Raw genomic sequence first — 19490 nt, 5'->3', positions numbered from 1 at the left:
GGCTCTTTCTGCCTTTTTCAAAAGCTAAATTCTGCATCTCTGTCTTGAAGTTGAGTTAAAAAAAAAATAATAATTGCATGTGTTAAATTATGGTTTGTTCCTGGTGTGTAGCAGTTCCTAAATTAATCCTGATTGGTTTTATCAGTTTGAAACTTGGAAATATTGTAGCAGCTGATTTCAAGTGCTTAAATTAGACATATTATCATTATATTCAGGTTCATAATTGTAATGTTCAGAAAAAAACATTTGCAGAACTTTTACAATCACTAAAAAACATAAATAACAACCTAGAGGAAAGAAAGACAAAATATAATCTCCTTTAATTTCTAATTTAGTTTATCGCTGCAGATTTTCTCCACTTTTTAGGAGTCTGTGCATAATCTGTATCATCTTTGAAATTATCCTTCCATCACTTATCAGTCGCAGTAGTTGTTGCACTGTTCAGTTCAACCATGTAAACGCTCTAAATCTCTTTGGTCAGGCATTAAATAAGGAATTGGCAGAGCAGAAGTATCGTAAACCAGAGTTTTTCCGCAGTATATATATTCCGAGCAGATCATTTGCAGAAAAGCGAATCTATTCTGAACTTCGATTGCAGCTGCTTCACATATAAATCCTCCTATTTCTGAAGCTGTCTCAGCTTTTCAAAAGGAATGACTGGAGATCAGTGGGAGGAAAGAGAAGGAGTGAAATACAAAATGTTTCCAGCCTAATCTGAGCGCGTCTATTTTATTATCTTGGGCTGTTGGTCCTGCAGTTTGATAGAGACTCCGTGCCCATGTCCCACAGCCAAGAATCTGCCAACTGCGATATTAACATCAACCTAGGACGTCAAAACATGCACAGCAGTTTTACCCTGCGAGCGTTACACTGTAATCCCATAACCTGGATTTATGTTCCCTCCCCAACGTCAAAAATTCATGATCAGATGTGACAGGGAGTTTTCTGCTGTTAAGACTTTGCGGCACACAGTAAGTCCTGAGCGATTTGTACGAGTGAAGATAAGGACACGTGATGAAAGAGAAGCGTCGCCGTCAAAACGACATGAAACAGGTCAACGTGCACGTGAGACCTGCAGCACATACTGCACACACACACACACACACACACACACACACACACGCACATTCCTGCACATGTTCACACCAGCAGACACACAAACACTAGTCTACAACACAGCTGGATTCTGTTACCCACAATACACTGCAGCCATCCCTCACTGTGAGGCAGAATGAACAGCCCACATAAACCTTTGTCCTCCCCCCCCGATAAGAGAAAGGTAGAGCGACGGAGGAAAGAAGAAACAAGAGAGGGAGACCTATAGACGATGAGGAAAAGAACACAAGAGAAAGGGAGAGAAATTTAAAAGCTGGTAGCTGACTACGGCCTCAATTTATCCAAAATGTGCTGTAAACAAAACTGAGACTTAATAAGTGTTTGACAGAAGCCAGATACGACAGCGCTGACGTTCTCTCGAGCTGCGGCAGAGGGATCACGTTCTCAGATATCCTGGTCAAGCACAACAAACATTAGCTGTTAATCAAGTTCATTACAACTCACATCGGATTTTTCATAGTTTTGACCAGTTGTTTAAATCATTTATACAAACACTGTCCTCGCTAAGGTAACAGCTGCAGGATTGTAGGAGTCACCTTACCCAAAATGCATTGTGTCTATCTTTGGGTCCGGATCTGCAGAGCTGCTTTCAAACAAGCACTGAACTCTGAACTTATTATTCTGAAATCTCATGAAAAACGTAAATGTCAAGAAACTGGAAGAATATAAATATCTCAGAGGTGTCACACACGTAGAAGACGTCGACGTCAACTTGGAAAGACGTTCGAGATTTTAAAGCTTTTGGTGATGGGGTTTCCGCCGTTGGGGTCGATGTGATGTAAACAGAAACACATGATCTCCGCAGCAGGATTCATACATCACGTCCTGCTCAAGTTCCTCCTCTACTCTCCAACATAGTCCGGTGCATCCCAATCAACGTCAAACATGTCCAATTAATGGCGGATTCGCAGCAGCACAACGTGCAATGTTCCTTTTTGTTGTTTCTCCCTCTTTGTTTCTGTCGAGGATGAGCACTGAGATTCTTACCAGGACGGAGGCTTGGCTTTCTTTCTTTATTTACACCAAATGTAGGAAGTAGGACGCCTTAAGGACATTAAATAAATCACCAAGGGAAACTGGAAAAACTGTAAAAGCAGTAACCACATGGCTGCTAAAGGAGCAGCAGAGTGAGCTGTTACAGCTGTTGTAAAGTTACAACGATGACTTATATCCCCACTACAATTGTACAAACTCATGGTCTGTAAAAGTGCATAGAAGGGGGGGGGGGGGGGTTGTGTGGGAGACAGGAGGACCGGAAAGTCAGGAGTGAAGGTACAAAGAGACAGAGCACGGATCATGAATTTGGCCGGTCTGCAGGGACATTGCGTCACTTTCGTGGAGAGAAAAAAGGGGGCCCATGAGTTAGTGGGACGAACTTTACCTTCACTCCCACACCCCCGAAACTCCCCGCAGTGGAATATCCTGTTACCTCACGTCTGAAAAGGCTCAGCAGTAAAATCTGAGTTTAACGACTTCAATCTGTCTAAAAGTCTTTAGCTGCAGAAGCTATTGTGTAAGCAGATGAAGTCGACACGCTGTTGGTGCCGAGCGGGAGTCGCTCAGGAGAGTGTGCACATGCTCAAGCAAGTGTGTGAGGAAATGATAAAAAAATATATATTAAGTCTCAGAGGCAGATTTTAAACACTCCTCCCTCACTCGGCTCGATAAAGTAACCGACTGAATCTAATCACTGAAGTGCAGCTACAGCCTGAGACACTTTGAGAAGTGCTGACCTTTCACCTCCGTGCACTCCAGCTAATCTCTCCATATCATAGACTGTATATAAAGTGGAGGTAGACTCCGGATCCGTAAAGTGAAGCCAATGCAGAGGGGCCTGACACCTGTCTTCTGTCATATCACCAGCAGAGGGCGACTCCACTGGTTTTAAAGGAAGTCAGTTTCTATAGGAGTATGTGAGAAAATGACTTCTCACTTGATTTATAACGTCGGTAAACATTTTCCTGAGGAGTTTATGTCTCAATCTCTAGTTTCGAGCATGATGCTCATTTTGTAAATTATGGTTCATTTAGCATGGATTATGTGTGATTGACAGCTAGCACCGTCCAATGGGTGCAGGTCACAGGTGCTACTGGGCCTGCACCGTCCTCAAACTCTCAGTTAGGCTCCACCCCCTGCTCCTCCAACTTTGGTTCCTTCCGGTTTCACAAACCAAGATGGCGCTGGTCAGAATGACGGCAGCTCACACACCAATGGTTGATGAGACGATGGGTCGACACCCAGGACGGCCTCCAGCCTCAATCATCATTAACAACTAACAACACACAATACGGCACAAACAATGAAGGACCAGTCCATTAGAGGAAAGTGGAATAGGAAACGCTGACACTGTTGTTACTTGTATTGCTAAACATAGCTCTGCAGTAGCAGGACAAGGTGTGGCTGTGTTGTTTCAGGTGCGACGGAAATAAACAGTGATACAATCCAGGGAGTCCGGTTAAAGTGATGCATCCACAAGACTGGACGCTTAGCAGACGGCAAAACACACAAGTGTCAATCTGTACGTGCATAATCCGATTTATAAATGTGTAAAAGGACAAGATGAAAAGGACAAATCCCCACATATGTGCAGATCTGCACAAATCATATAAAACAGCCGCAGACTGCGAGGTGCGTCTGAGCTGTAACTGCTGACTCGTCTTTCAGCCACTTATCAGCCGCACCTTGTTACAGCCCTATGAGACAAATTATGATTTGTGAATATGGGCTACACAAAAAAAAATGTGAGTGATTGATTGATTGTCTATTATCTGTGAATACATTTGAAGATTTATCGCGACACAGATCTCGGCACGCATTTGCAGATTTGTCTTAATATTACGCTGAACATTCCGATCATTGTCGTCCTGGTTTTCACGGCTGTGGGAAACATTTCCATGGCATCAACATTGTGATTAAAACACATTTTTCCTTAAAACACAGTTGATATCATACAGACTTGTGGCGTCTACAGGAGAATAAAACATTGTTTCACAGTCTTATAGTGTTAAGTTACCTTGGATGGTTAAAATATTGTGGCTGATTATCAAAACCTCTATTCAGAAAATGAATCTTCTGGAGCCGTGCTGTTGAACTCTATTTGCAAACACTGGTGTCAAAGGGCTTCTCACACAACAGTGAACCAACTCGTACCTGCAGCGAGGCAGACACAGCCAAAACACCTCCAGACTAACAGCAGCAGCACATGAATGTGTCACACTCAACACAATAGACTAGGTGAAAGAAAAAACAAACACACACACACTAACTATTAGTGTAAAAGCTCAATTACATACACAGCCTCCCACACTGGTCCTGTTTTCTCACGTCACTGAACTCTTAGAGGAAGTTCCACCTCTTTTCTCTTTTGGATTTCACCGTATTCTTAATGTTGTCACTCATTTTGACAAAATGCGTGACACACACACACACACAAACACACACACACACACACGCAGAGGACCAGGCACCTCTGGAACAAGTTAATAACGCAGTGTGTGACGGCTCATCTCCTCTTGTCATTTGTAGCTGAACTTCTGTGAAACTCTCTCCTGGAGTTTTCATTGGCTGCTGGATCCTAATCGGATGTGAGTCACGTCTGTGATTTATATACTGTGGTTGCTTCTTCTTCTTCTTCTTCTTCTTCTTCTTCTTCTTCTTCTTCTCCACCAGTCCTTCCCCCCCTCTAACCTTCGAACCAACTTTGACCCCGTCAGACCGAGACGTCCGTCCTGAGAGATCCAATCACATGTGGTCAGCGCTTAATTTAGATCGGAATGCACCCAAATACGTCCTGAGATCGGTCCACGTTGGGAGCTGGTCTGCGACGCATGTGGCCACGTTCTTTTCAGCGTGTTCGAATCCGTCCTGAGCTGCATATAGAGGACGCCAACCCAACTAACGTCCTCCTCAGTTTCACAATGAATCAAATGTGTTTGTAAGCCTCTCTCTTTATTCACACCTAACATAACATATAATGATGGATGTTGTTCTCAAATTGGTCAAATCTGTCGTTCAGTCCCTCCTGACTCCTGCTCACTCTCTACGTCTCTCTCTCTCTCTCTCTCTCGCTCGTTCGTTCCGACACAGACACACACCATCACCACACACACACATCTGCACTAGCACAAATGATGGTCGTGAGTATTTGCATACAGAGCCGGGAAGTTAGATCCGATCACGAGTGGTAAACAGACGTAGCTGTGTACATGAGATCAGATCTGTCAGCACAGATACCAGGTCTTTATAAACCTCTCGTACTCCTTCCCTGCATTATCAGTAACAGCTGGTAACTTAGATATTCATGAAGAGACAACCTCTTTGTCTGAGGCGGAAATGGTCTTATTTGTCCTTGTTAATGCTTGGAAGAGCCGCAAGGCATTTAATAACCTCTGCTTAACCTGGTTCCGCCCAGTAATTATAAAAGCTGTGGGGAGATTGTCATGTAAACTAGAGCGGCACTCAGAGCACGAGGCCCAACAGCCCCCTTCAAATCTACCAGCATGCACCAGGTTACACAAACTCACAGATATCAGTCCTCTCCATAGGTCTTTTATTCTTTCAATCATGATCCATGAATTATTTCCTGGGAAAGAGATTTTTTTTTAAAAAGACACTGGATCCACCCGCCCATACCCCCCCACCCTTCACCCAAGCTTCAAGAAAATCATTCAGTAGTTTCTGCAGACAGACAAACAGCAATGAAGACGTAACCTCCTTGGCAAAGGTACATGTTATTATAGAACCACCGAATCCACTGAAGTCTAATAATCAATCATTTGTCAGCGACCTCGCCCGCCTCGCTCCACGGGGCTGTCTCGGTGACGCCTGGGTGTCGTTGGTGTCTCACTCAGGTATGGCAGAGATGCCAGCTATGCTCCTGCAGCTATGATGAAAATGTAAAGTGGTATCTAGGTGTGCTGCTGCTGCCACCGCTGCCAACGCCGCCACCGCCGCCGCCGCTGCTGCTGCTGCTGCTGCCGCCCGTCAAATCTCTGCTCGGAGGATTTAGGAAATGTTGCTCTCAGGGGAAACAGGCCCGTCCTCAGAACCTGCCTGTTTACGATAGTATCTGTGTTTTGATTGAGGTTTCTGTGGTAAAACTGATGTTAGCTTCCCACTGATGTGGTTCCAGAACAGAACTGCAGTGACAAGTCTCTGACATTGGTAAACGCCAATAAATCATCCAAACCATTTAAAAACTTTATAGATATGATTTAGATATTTGAGGTGTGTGTGAGACTAGAAGGTCTGATAGATCTTTTAATCTGTCTACACACATATTTACACTGTAAATACAACCATCTACAATAAAAAACACGAGTTTAGAGCTTTTAATGAAACTGAAATACTTTAATATGGTGCCGGAGCATCACCAGAACGTTTCTCATATTGTTTGACCAAACACTGTGTCTTATGAGGAAGTGGTATCATATCATCGATACCTGTTTCAGTGCCACACCTCTTGGTTTGGCACTTGCTGGCTGACGTCAGCTCGGTACTAAAAGTTTTCTGGGTACATCTGTGTGGAACAAGTCTGAATGCCTGCTAGAAAAAAAGGACGGTTTAGTCTTTATCGTGTTTTACTTCCATTACCACTTATTCTTCATGTGGACTGTCCAGAACAACAGGAATGTTAATAGTGACAAACTTAGCGGAGCCCGACCGACACTGATAACAGGCAAAAATTAATCCTGATACCGATTTAAGGATTCGTAAAAACATAAATGCATGTCTTCTCTGCATTGTTTATTCTTTAAAACAAAAGTTTCCATATAAACGCCAACACTGATAACTGTCTGTGAAAAGCTCATATTGTAAATTACAAAACATTAGCGATCACATAAAGTATTTGAAAAGGGTTTAACCAAAGTCTGTGAGTCTAATATAAGTTGTTATATTTTTAAATGCACTGGAATCGGATCAGTTCTCGATATCAGTCGATTCGCAAAGTCCAGGATCACTTATCAGAATCCAAAAGGGAAAATTGGTAATGCAGCATATCAACTATCACATAGTGTTACAACTGGGTGCAGTAAGAATTAAAGTTTTAACACCCAAGTTAAAAACCCAACTGATCCTTTGCTGTTGCTGAAAAGAAAAGAGCAACTGTGTGTCTGTGACCTCTGTCAGTATCTCAGCTCCAGGCGAGATGCCATTTAAATATAAACAAGTGATGGCAGGCCGGGATCTGACAGATCGGAGGGTGACGGGGGGGAGGGACTGATGATACGCTTCACTGCTTCACGCTTCACAGACAAAACATCAAAAGAGTCGAGAAGAGTGGAGTAATCTACCTCAATCAACTCAACTCCAGCTCGTAAAAAAAAAAAAACAAGCTAGAATCAAGTTGTTTTTAGGGGTTTGGAATAAATGTCTTTTCTCAACTGTAGAGATTAAAATATTCGCTCACAGAAGACGTCAAAGCACCTGGAGGATCTGCAACTTCCCTGAGGATTTAAAGAAGAGGAGACATGTTTGAGGGGGTTGTTCCTACTGCCAGGTGCCCTGTGGCACACCTGTGTGAGCGCAGGTAACGTACTTATTCCCAACTGCTGACAGACAGGACAGGCTCGCAGCCAATGGAGTGTGAGGTGAAGACACACACACACACACACACACACACACACACACACAGACACACAACCTTTGACATCCACGACTGTCTTGCTGCTGTAGCTGCTGTGGCACGATGCCTGACTGTGCATGTGGCGCCTCGTCGCTGGATTTCAAAATGTCAAACCCTCAGTGGAAAAACCAGTGTAACAAAAATTCACCCTGAAACCAAGAGGTGTGCCCAACTGTGCCACCCGAAAATACCAAACCAGGTTGGCTCACCAGCCAAAGGGAAAGTTTCCACTCTGTGTTCTCCTCTATGGACGATGTGTCAGATACGCAGCTGCCCATTCATACACATTAACTTATTAACACGAGCCAGATCTGCATCTTTGTGCCTGTAATCACTCAATGTTTCGATGCACTTAACTAGACTGGCACGTACCTCACAGACCCTTAAGTTTCACACACTCATTTTTATCCCTTCCCTAAATACGCCAGATTCTTTCTATCAAGATCCATGAATTATTCTCTGGGAAAACAGTGAAAACGTTCAAAAATGGCGACGTTAAAGAAAGTGTGAAAACAAAACAAAACCCTGGATCTGCACCGAAGTTTAAGGAGAACGACCGTGTGCCATCCTTCCAGCAAGTTTCGCCAAAATCTGTTCCGTAGGTTTTTGCGTAATCCTCCTGACAAACAACAAACCAACAAACAGACGTAAAAACATAAAAACCTTGACAGCTTTACTTACTTATTTTACTGTCGTGGAGCAAACTCCTCGCTGCCTCTTCTCCTGTCGCTGTTGGATGAGCTGACGACAACAGTCCGACTCTGTAGTAACAACACAAATGAGTACGACTTTAATAACACTGGAAAATAACTTACTTTGTCTTCTAGAGGATCATCTACAGAAGTTATTAGAGTAATTATTATTATTTAGAATAACTTTGAGTGCAGGGACATGTCGCTCATTTATGATCAGCGTTATTAGACGGATATGGACGGAGCCTTTAGTCCGTACTCTGCGTTCCTTTCGTCTGTATTTGTCCACGTCCTCTAAAAACTACGGATGTAGACGAACGGACAAAATGGAGCAGTACCACCAAAACTCACAGGGGGGCAGTGTAGCGATAGTTCAAACTAGACGATCATAGGGAAAGTGTAACGTCAAAATGGTGAAGTGCCTTTTCAAGTTGGTGCGCTGGACCACGTTTGCCTCTTTCGTAAAAGCTACTTAATCACAACCTCCTTTCACCGTCGCCACGTTTGCTGTTGTCAGAAACTGTCAACCCTGCACTGCCCTCTGGTGGATGCATTGTTGACAATCATGCCAACGTAAAAGACGCATTGGAAGTGACGGTTACATCTCTTTTCGTACCTAAAGGCAGAATTCTTCGTAGCGTAGATGAGAACATGACAGAAACTGGGTCCCTCCTTTAAATCACGTTGTGAAATTCCTGCAGAACGTGTCACACAGTTTTATGTCCTTTTGACTTCTGACTGTCTCCTTGAACACGACTTCAGACTTTATGTTAATGTTAATGTTAACTTGTTTTATTGCCGTCTGTGTGTAAATATTTATTTTAAAACACTTGTAACCATGATTTTAACCTCTTGGCTTCGAGGCACTGTGACTAACTGTGTGTGCAACAGTGCTCGATGCTGTCACAGGTCATTTGGTGCAAGTTTTCCAAACACGTGGAGACTCAGTAAATTACCCTTTCATTTTTGCTTGTTCATAAACGTCACATGACCAAATTGCCTCGAAACAAAGTAGGAATTTAGGCACATTTGTATTAGAGCTCAACATTTTCCAACTGAGCGGAGCCGTACGTGAAATCTGTGGTAATGAGAATGTGCTCGGATCGTCGCCACGGCAGCGAGCGACACGCTGCCTGAGCGCTGACTTCTGGCCTAATAAGTAATTCGTGCTGGAAATTTCCAGACATGGCAGAAAATCAGCAACAATCAGAGCAGTTATTTACAATCACACGTCTCCCAGATCATATCTGTCTCACGCAAACACAAATTTACACCATCATGAGCGCTGCTGCAGCCACACTCACACACACGCACGCACACACACACAGACACACACACACACACACACTGAAACCCATGGCCCAAAGACCTCTACGAACTTGTCCCCTGCTGCTGGATCACCTCATTATCCCAGTGTTGGGTCAGGGAGTGTGGACGGATTTACTGCAGAGAGAGATTTCTATAGGAACACACACACACTAACACACACACGATTATAATTGGATTATGATTGGGAAAAGTTCACCGTCTGGATGTTGTGAACACAGGACGACTTTCACTAATATGACGCACGTACATTCAATGTGTGTGTAGAAATGTACAACTGAAGTAGGATGTCGTTAGGGTGTGTGTGTGTGTGTGTGTGTGTGGGATGGGTGTTTACTTTGTCACTTATCTATTTACTTAACTCCTGGAAGATCCTTTAAAGTAAACACACACATGCGCGCACACACACACACACACACACAGAGAAAATCCTAATTCGCGTCTCTGCTGGGAGGGGAATCAATTAGTGCAAAGTGACATGTGTGTGTGTTTGTTTGGTTCGGTCAAAGTCAGTGACCTCGGCAGGTTCATGACCCAGAAACAAAGGCTGCATTTTACACAGGAACAGAAAAATCTGATGTTTTTAACTCTTCGTGGGGTCGTTCTGATCCGAGATCTGATCCCTGCCGTTATTCTCCACGCACACAAAATCTGTCCTGTGAGGTCGACTCTGCCGAGGAAAATCTGAATCTAACTTTAGTTTGGACAAAGATCATCTTGTGCTATTTGTGCAAAATGTCACTGCCAGAAAATCAGTTTCCCTGCAGCTGTTACATAAAGTTTGATGCTTTTATTAAGAAAACTCTCAAAATAGCAAACAACCGCGGACGGAAAACAAAAAGGCCAATTGTGTTGCGGAGAGCATCGGACTTGATGTTTACCTAAACTCACGGATCAGACCGAGTTCAGACCTCTGATGTCATCGCACACAAACACACTCGTAGCTCTTATCTCGTCAACACATCATTAATCAGGACAGATCCCAGGCTCTGTCTCTGTTTGCCTTCACTCCACCACGAGCACAGGCTCATGTCAGACTCACTGCGAATAACAGACGACTTATTTAAAGTCCTGAATCAAGCCACTGTGTCCGCAACTCATTCAGTTACTTTGCAGATTGTAAACGCATCAAGAAAATCACAAGTGATTTAGTTCAAAATGGTCAAAGGTCACGTTAACACTCTTTTCCTCTTGTTTGATGCTAAAAGTCTGATGTGTTGTGTATACTTGTGTTTACTCTGATTCAGTGTACTTGTGTAGTCGATGGGTTTGTGGGTCGTCCACTAACCGAGGGATCGGTGGTTCGATCCCAGACTCCTCGGATCTGCATTCCAAAGTGTGTGAACCCCAAATCGCCCCTGATGGCTGTGCTGACAGTGAATGAATGGTGTGTGTGTGTGTGTGACTTGTACTGTAAAGCGTTTTGAGTAGTTGTTAAGAGTTAATTAATGGTGTTAACCATTCATTCTTAGCATTGTTTCATCATTAAATCCTTTCTAATTCTTTGAGAAGGCGCAGCCACAGTCAGAGGAGCAGTTGCAGGCGACGGGTTTCACACCTCAAACAACCTTCTTTGTCGGTACCCTCTTGTTCTGTGGAAAACGACTTTGCGTGTCGCAATTGAAATGATAATTGAGTTCATAATTAAAAGGATTTACTGGTTGCATGCAACAGTTGAGGGAGTGTTTTTCTGTGTAACTAAACCACGACTGTTACAACACTTATCACAGGTGCTGCTCAGGCAATGTATGAAATGGCTAAAACGTCGACCTCGGAGGAGAGTTCACGGTGAACCAGCAGAGCCACATTTCACCTCGGAGGATGTAATTGGACTCTGATGAATGTTCCATTTCAACCCAACAGCCCAAATAAAACCAATTACAGGTTACAGCCGCACAACTAAAGAAAGTAAAATCACCACAAACAAGCCCAAAAATACACAGTCAACACTAAAAGCAGTAACATAACTCGGAGCAGAGGACAGTGTTGGGCAACAATGAACCAAGTCTGCAAAGTTTAGTAAATTTCCAAAACTCCAAAAGTTGTGCAATGCTTCTTTTTTTTTTTTATCACAACCTCGCCGGTTTGTGAGGACCCTGCGAGCTGCGGCGCCGCCTCTGTGGTGTAACTGGACTCTGAAATGTGGAGGAATGGCGACGACATGCTCCGCTGCAGAGCGGGCGCTGACACACGACTCTGGAAAAAAACAAAAAAGCCCCGAGGCTGGAGGGGATGTTTGGAGAGGGAACCAGGAGGGGAAAATGGTGTTGTTGTGTTTGTGAGGATGGATGGGAGCGTGGATACACACACACACACGCAAACACACAAACACACGCATAGATTCCCACTGAAGCCACAAGTGACCTCACTTGATTTTTGCACTAATAACAAACAACGCTGTCCTTTTTAAAAACATTTCACGCAAAGGGGACGAGATGATTCGGCCGTTTTATTGATACTTCTGGGTCATTTAGTCGTGAAACTTCATGCAAATGCATAGAAATTCCTTTACTTAAATCGTCATTAGAACGACTTTCGAAAGTAGTTTTATCAAACTGTGAATTTAAATGAATCTCGAAGGAGCTGAAATGTTCTAATGAAAGTGTGGCCTTGCTCCCTTCAGATTCCTTTAAAGATGTTATCTGTCCTGTTGAATTTCATGGGAAAACCAAGTATGTGACTCCGTCAACCGGAGAACCTACAGAGGCTCAGCTTAACAAACACGGGTACGTTTCTGAGCAAGTGCAGCTCGGTCGTGTTAATCACAGCCGTGGATCTGATAAGACGCAGAGATCAGATACACTGGAACTGGTTTCTTCACATTGTCCGTAGGGACACGGATGGGATTCCAAAGAAAACACACTCTCCTTTCCAGAACGTCCCAAACATGTTCTCTCATAGAGCCAGTCTCAAAAAGAACTTTCATTATCCTGCAAAACCTAAATATTTTCTATATTCGGTCAATCCTGGCATTTAAAACCTTTATTTCCTACTTGAAATCCTTTGAGACCACTTTTTTTTTATTCCAGCAAAGAAAAGATCTGGTTTATATGTCTATAAGCTCAGTTTTCCTTCAAGACACTAATACATTTTGAAAATACTGTACATTAGTATGAATCGTAGGCACATTACTGAGTCGACTTGCAGTTTTTACTCCACGTCCACGGCTGTTTGTTTATTCAGCTGTTCTCTGTGCCGACCCTGATGTGATGTGACCCTCAGCTGCCTAGTTTTCTCCTCGTCCATTCCAAGATTAGAAACACTCTAATGAAGCAGAGGCAATAATATGAAGGAAACCCACAAGCTATCATCACTTTATACATTATATAAAACTCTGGGAGCTAGAATGGCACTTTTCCATTAAGACCCAATTTGAATCTGCTGGATCCAGATTCTTATTTGGATCTGCACCAAATACCAAACGTAAATTTCAGTCCCCTTAACATGCCAGATTTTTGAAAAACATATACCGCATCCTTGCACAAAGTTTCGTGGAAATGCGTTCAGTAGTTTTTTGCACAATCCTGCAAACTTACAGACAAACTCATCGACGTTTCCCTTCCTCAACCCCACACACCCCTTCCCCAGCCCTTTGAGCAATGGCACATTTTAACAGCCCAATTGAAACCCAGCACAGATATATTATACAAGTTCTCTTGCTGCTGCGAGACGCGGGAAATTGCTCCATCAGCCTTCGCTACCTCAATTTGTCTTAATACATCCCATCTGTTCCGCTGAGAGCAGCAGTCTGGTGTGTCTTGGCCTCGTCGAAGCTGTGGAGCAACGTTCCTGCCGCTGACTGAACGACAGACTGCTTGTCTTGGACTTGTCTTGGTCTGTCTGTGTTTATGGACTGTCTGTGGCCTGCGCGAGGGCATCGGTGCAAAACACACGACAGACACAAGGAAATAAACACTGTCCCCCTTTAAAACAGAGCCTGGCAGGTGTCGGTAAACACAAGGTTTAGTTAGCCGTCCCTAAACGTACCCTCCAATTACTTAATTTGTTCCCTCAGACTCGAGGCTGGTGCACTTACACATGAGCAGAGCGGACGCAATTATCCTGTGAATTACCGGCAGCACAACGATGGGTTTTACAGGCAATAATTAAAGTACAGCCCCGTCCAGTTAGGGCCGGGCAATTAGATGAAATTCAGCTATGATTATGGCTTCCAACAACAAAGTATACGAAAGAACTCTCAATATATTGCATATTATCTTAAGGATTTATCTGTCTTTAAAGTTCAATAAATGCGTGAGTAAACATGTTAAATAATCGTCAGTTCAATATCGACCAGAATTATCGTGATTATAATTTTTGCCGTAATCGAGCATAATGTCCTATTGTACAAAATGAAGCCAAAATATCCACAGTGGTGTTGAGGTCCCACTCGACCAATCGCGAGTCAGTCTCAGCTGTCAATCAGGAAGTTTCAATGTTTTTTTATAACATTGAATAACCCTCGGACATCAGTGTGATGAGAACTACCTATAATGTTTGGGGAAATTGTATTTGACTTTTTCATTTGGTCCATGTCCCATCTGCTAACATGGAGGATGCAAATGGTTTAAACCTATACTACAGCCGACCACCAGGGGGCGATCAAGACGTTTTGGGGAGTTTCATCCTGTCGTCCCTCTTTATATACGGCCTATGCACAAATCAAAAATGTCATCTTTTGTACCTTCTGATGTAAATTCTTTAGCTTGTGCTTTATTAACGTTTGTTCACAATATCTGTGTTTATCGTCGTTTTTCTGTGAACGAGCAACATTATCGCCCCCCCGCTGCACTGACGCTGCTGCAGCCTCACTGTCGATCCGCTCCTTTCTCTTTGAAGTGGCGTTCGGCTCTCATCTGTGAACAAGATGTCCAAATTAAAAATACCACAGGCTCGCCCACAGCCACAGTTTGCTACGCTGGGCACAGGACAGAGTGGAGAGTCAAGTGCCGAGCGATTCAGACGGAGGTTTCATCTGAGACGGCACCGAGTCAAACAAACAGCTGGTTATAAAGTCGGAGGGAGAGTTACGTTTCCTTTCATCAGATAAATTTGATTTGCCTTTTGCACTTTTCACCCGGGTGCAAATAACAGGACGACGCGACGAGCTGTGTCCGTCTCCTGCTCTCTGCAGACATGTCACGTGGGTGTGATGAAGAAATAATCTGTGCCTCGTTGACTCCAGAACAACAGTTTTAAAAATGTGCATGCTAAACAGTCACAACAGTTTAAAGTTGACAGGTTGTTGTGGACATGGTTTGTAATTATTCTCAGCTTTCAGCACATTTGAACATTTGCGGGTCTGTTTTGCAGTAAAGCAAACGTTGCCATCCACAGACAATGAAAGGCATAGTTCTGCTCCGAACTTGTTTTCCTGCAGTTTGAGTTTAATTGACAGAAACACATTAAGCTCCACAGTTGTTTTATTTGGACACTTTGTATTATATGGGTCATTTCTTCTGTGCCTTTGTTCCTTTGCCCTCTTGATTGACTGGGTTCATTGTTGCAGCCGCGCCGACAGATGTTGTGAGGCTCAAGAAGTATATTTACCATCTTAGACTCTTCACTGAAACGTTATATTAAACCATAATTCTGTGTATTACTGTCAACATTATGAGAATTGATTTTTTTTACTGCGCTACATTAATTATAAGGTTTTATAATATTTGTTTACAGCTGCCCTCAAGTCCCCTTTGCTCTCTAAATGCCACACACCTCACGAGCTTTGACATTAAGATCCGAGCCAACTGTTGAAATCGTGACCTTAACCAGCTCTCATTTCGATAAACAAGTGAGTAACACTTGTGAATCTTGCACAAGCCCCAACGTGCTGGTTTCATCTGTTTGTCTATCTTTGGTGGTCCAAGCATCATCCGACGCTCGGCTCGAAGCCAAGTGGGATCACGATGAACCACAGAACACACTCGGCTGTGCGGCGCTTGTTCCGTGGGGTCGACTTTTCTAACTCGGAGAATCCGGATTGTGTTTTTTTACTCTGATTCAGCACAATATCTGTGAGTTTTCTTCTGCTTGGTCAGTTTCTCGTCGCGCTCTGCAGGTTGACTGGTCCCTCCTTTGACTCCTGACCTCTTAATCCCCTGCCAGCTGAAGCGGGGCCTCCGAGGACGACGGCGGCTCTGTGTGCATGCATGTGTGAATGTGTGTGTGTGTGTGTGTGTGAGAGGCAGGGGGAGCAGAGACTGTCTGTGCAAGAATGGATGTGTGCAAACGTATACAGCGTGTACCCGGATTCTTTGAAAAGCGCTCAAGGTGTTGATTTCCAAATTAGCGCGGATTAGTCAGAAAAACCTGCGAAAACGTAGTGTAACTTCAACACTGTAGGAGCTACAGTGTCAGTTTGATAATGAGCTGCAGAGTATTACAACATAACTGGGTCTGGCAAGACTGTGCGGGCACACACACACACACACACACACACACACACACACACACACACACACACTCAAGGCTGTTGGGGATAATTCCTCTTGTGCCCAAACACTGAGCAGATGACTTGAGGCCAAACTATGAATGTCCTGGTTGAATTAGTTGAGGAACAAGCCACACCTTTGCGAGTTGCACCTCATCAAGCAACGAGTACTCAACACCATCTTTAATTTAGTTGAATCTCAGGGAGAAACACTTGACACTAATTGATCGGCATTTGATTTGTCTGCGGTGAAGCAGCAGCCGCAGCAGCCGCAGCTTCCTGGGATGAAATCCAGCTTCATGTTGCGAACGAGTTGTTTTTACTTTGAGAAAAAAAACAATGGTGGGATAATCTCATCGACCTTTGAGCCCTTCCATTGACGCCGCTCCAAACAGCGCGAACCTATCAATCACATCTTAATTCACTCCCACCACAACTGTCAATCAATCAAACTAAACCAAAGTGTGTAACAGTCCCACCCAGGGCCGAGCGACATAACCAAACTTTCATATCCAGATATCGATACATCAGATCATCAAAGCTCCCACCTCCTTGTCCTCCTGTTTTAGTGGCACACTTGGCGCCTAGCTTGTGGCTATCGGACGTGTGAATTGGGGCCTTTGCAGAGTTAAGTCGTGGCAGCATCTCCTTTATATCTTCATGATTCATTGACATGCGAGTGTGTGTCACAGGCAAAAGCTTCTTACAACCTCTTACAACTGTGTCCGAACAGTTCGACGTGATTCTTACACAAGTGGTAAAAGACGTTTGTGGTGATAAAGTGCAGTTTCCCTTTGTGAATCTATGCTCGTTGCTGTCATTGTCGTAAAACTGTGTATTTCCACCACATCTTTGTGATTATCTCCAGTCAACACAGGGATTAGATTGGATTAATATCCCGCTGAACTTGTTTGTAACATGAACTTCTTTCATCGAACTGAATAACGTTTAAAACCGATGAGTCAACCAAATCGGTTAAAACTATGTGTCTGTAAAAATCATCCGGTTTCAAACCACTTCAGCTCAGTTTCCCCCTGATTATTGTCTTATTGTCTCTCATCACCGGTTTATCTGGCTCCCTCTTGATTTTCCTGCATTAACATCCCTGTGCTGCCGGTGGCCTCACACAAAACAACTCATGAATGGCACAGGAAAGGTAAACACAGATTTGCAGTAGCACAAAAGCAGGATTTGCATGTCAGTGCTACAACAAAACGAGAGTAAAAGGGGGAACATGACACTACATGTGCATCTGAATGCAGACACACACACACACACACACACACACACACCGAGGCACAAGACCCATTCACCTCCACTTCCACCCGAGGCAGCTGGCTCAGCGATCTTTCACACGTCCCGACAAATACGCTGCGCCGCACACGTGTGTGAGCTCCGGCACACGCGTCCACGGTCAAACGGTATCTCCCATCTCGCTGTTGTGTACTTCAAACTGGACTCTGTGTGTGTGTGTCTGTATGTGTGTGTGTGTGTGTGTGTGTGTGGTCTGAGGGCTTTTGAGTGTGAGGATGTGTGTGTACAGGTAGACTATGTGCCCTCAGGGGGGAAAAGGGGGGGGTATTTAAAAGAGGTCTGGAAGTTGAGAGCCTGTTGGAGCCAGAATCTGAATCGGGAATACGAGAGTGAAAACACAGTCTGACATCTGAGCCTCTGCCTTTCGCAAAACATTTACGTCATTATTTGGAGAAACTTGGCTTTTATCCCACACAACGTTTATTCCATACAACTGCTTCCCTCTGCGAGATAAACCCGAACACACGGCAACTGTTCTAACTTCAACTTCACGTGCACTTCTTTCAACACTTCATTAGGGGACACGAGCGGAGAGAGAAAACTGCTGATATCAGGTTATCAAGAGGTTAAACGCTGTTACAATCTCGGCCTTGTGTTTCTGTTGCGGAGAAATCTGACCACAGATCTGCTGTCGGAGGCATCTTCATCTCCTGGTGTCTCCTGGTACCGCGGAGGAATGTCGGAGTTTATACAGTGTGTGTGTGTGTGTGTGTGTGTCACGCTCTTTACCTTCCTACCGCACCTCCTTGTTTATACAACACACTGTGAGGATGAGGGGGGGGGGGGGGGGGTACTTAGAGACACGCTTCATGGGTTAGTAAAGGAGTAGCGTCCCCCCTAAACCCTCCCTGGGGGTGAGGGGGTGAGGAGGATGGGTGGGTGGGTTCATGTTCTTGGAAAGTAGGGGTTCCCCTTCAGTGGGCACGTTAAGTCTCCGCCTGCTGTAGGTTTGAGTGAAGCATTCCTGTGGTGTCAAGGAAGCCTGTAAAGACGTAACGTGAGACTTTACGTGTCGCTGAAAACAGAAACCAAATTTAGCCATATCCCAAATGGCTTCATCTACATTACGCATGTTATAACTTACATACGTGTATTTACCAAGTTAATAAAACTGCATTTGATTGCAACACAGAGTCCATTGGCAATAATTTAACAAATACAGATTGTGTGAATCAATATCTTTAAATCAGAGCTGGACCGTTCAATATGAACAGTTCACAGACGCATCGGTATCTGGGTTTATGTTTGTTGATGCAGAAAATGTGCATTTATGTGTATTTTCTTAATTCAAATTCTATATATTTATACACAATTGGAAACTTAATTGGAACAAACCAGGGGAACAACTGTCGTCAGTAAACATCATCAGCAGCTTGTCAGTGTAAATAGTTTCAGGGTCTTTCAGGTCAAATCCGCCTGAGCAGCGTAGTGACTGAACCCAGCAGGATGATTTATCAGAGGCTTGTTGCTGGACGTCCGCTACATCTGCGAGGTCCCTGCTTCCTTAAACGTTCCCAAATGAGCTGACACGCCGCTCAGCCCCCCCCCCCACCTACACATCTGCACAGGAAGAGATCCAGATTCACATTTAGATCCTCTACTTAAAAATAGAGTTGGTTTCTTCTTATTATTGGAAAAATACAACACTTTTTGAATTGGTGCATTGTGTGATGCAGTATGTTTCCTCAAGGCGTCGGGGCACAGTGTCATACGTAACACTACCACTAGAGGGCGCTAAAAGTTTTATTTCATTCGCTTCCCCAAGATACAAAAGTTGCAAGAATCACTAAATTAATTAATTTAGCAACGCTCATTTTATTTATGAGATATTAGGAGATATGCCTCTTTAGAATTATCACATAATAGCAAATGGAAATGTGGAACTTTGCCTTTTTTTTGGGCCAATTTTCGTGGAAAGTTGCAAAAACACCCAAAAGACCAAAAAGAATGTCAATTTTAAGTTTTAAATTGAAAACATAAACAATCT

General features: G+C 43.8%; 1 protein-coding gene across 1 annotated transcript in view; it reads right to left on the bottom strand.

The window, feature by feature from the left end:
- The window catches only part of LOC117764493 (vasorin-like), a gene marked incomplete at its 5' end in the record, with an annotated part of 30277 nt that overhangs the window by 8016 nt on the left and 2771 nt on the right, over positions 1 to 19490 (bottom strand). Inside the window, 1 exon segment of the mRNA XM_034590368.1 lies at positions 8423 to 8502. Within this exon segment, the coding sequence (XP_034446259.1) occupies positions 8423 to 8502 (80 nt within the window).

This window comes from Hippoglossus hippoglossus, chromosome 1 (genome assembly GCF_009819705.1).
Source record: "Hippoglossus hippoglossus isolate fHipHip1 chromosome 1, fHipHip1.pri, whole genome shotgun sequence".
NCBI classification, from domain to species: Eukaryota; Metazoa; Chordata; class Actinopteri; order Pleuronectiformes; family Pleuronectidae; genus Hippoglossus; species Hippoglossus hippoglossus.
The sequence above is the reverse complement of the archived record's forward strand: the minus strand, read 5'-3'. Positions and strand labels throughout refer to the sequence as shown.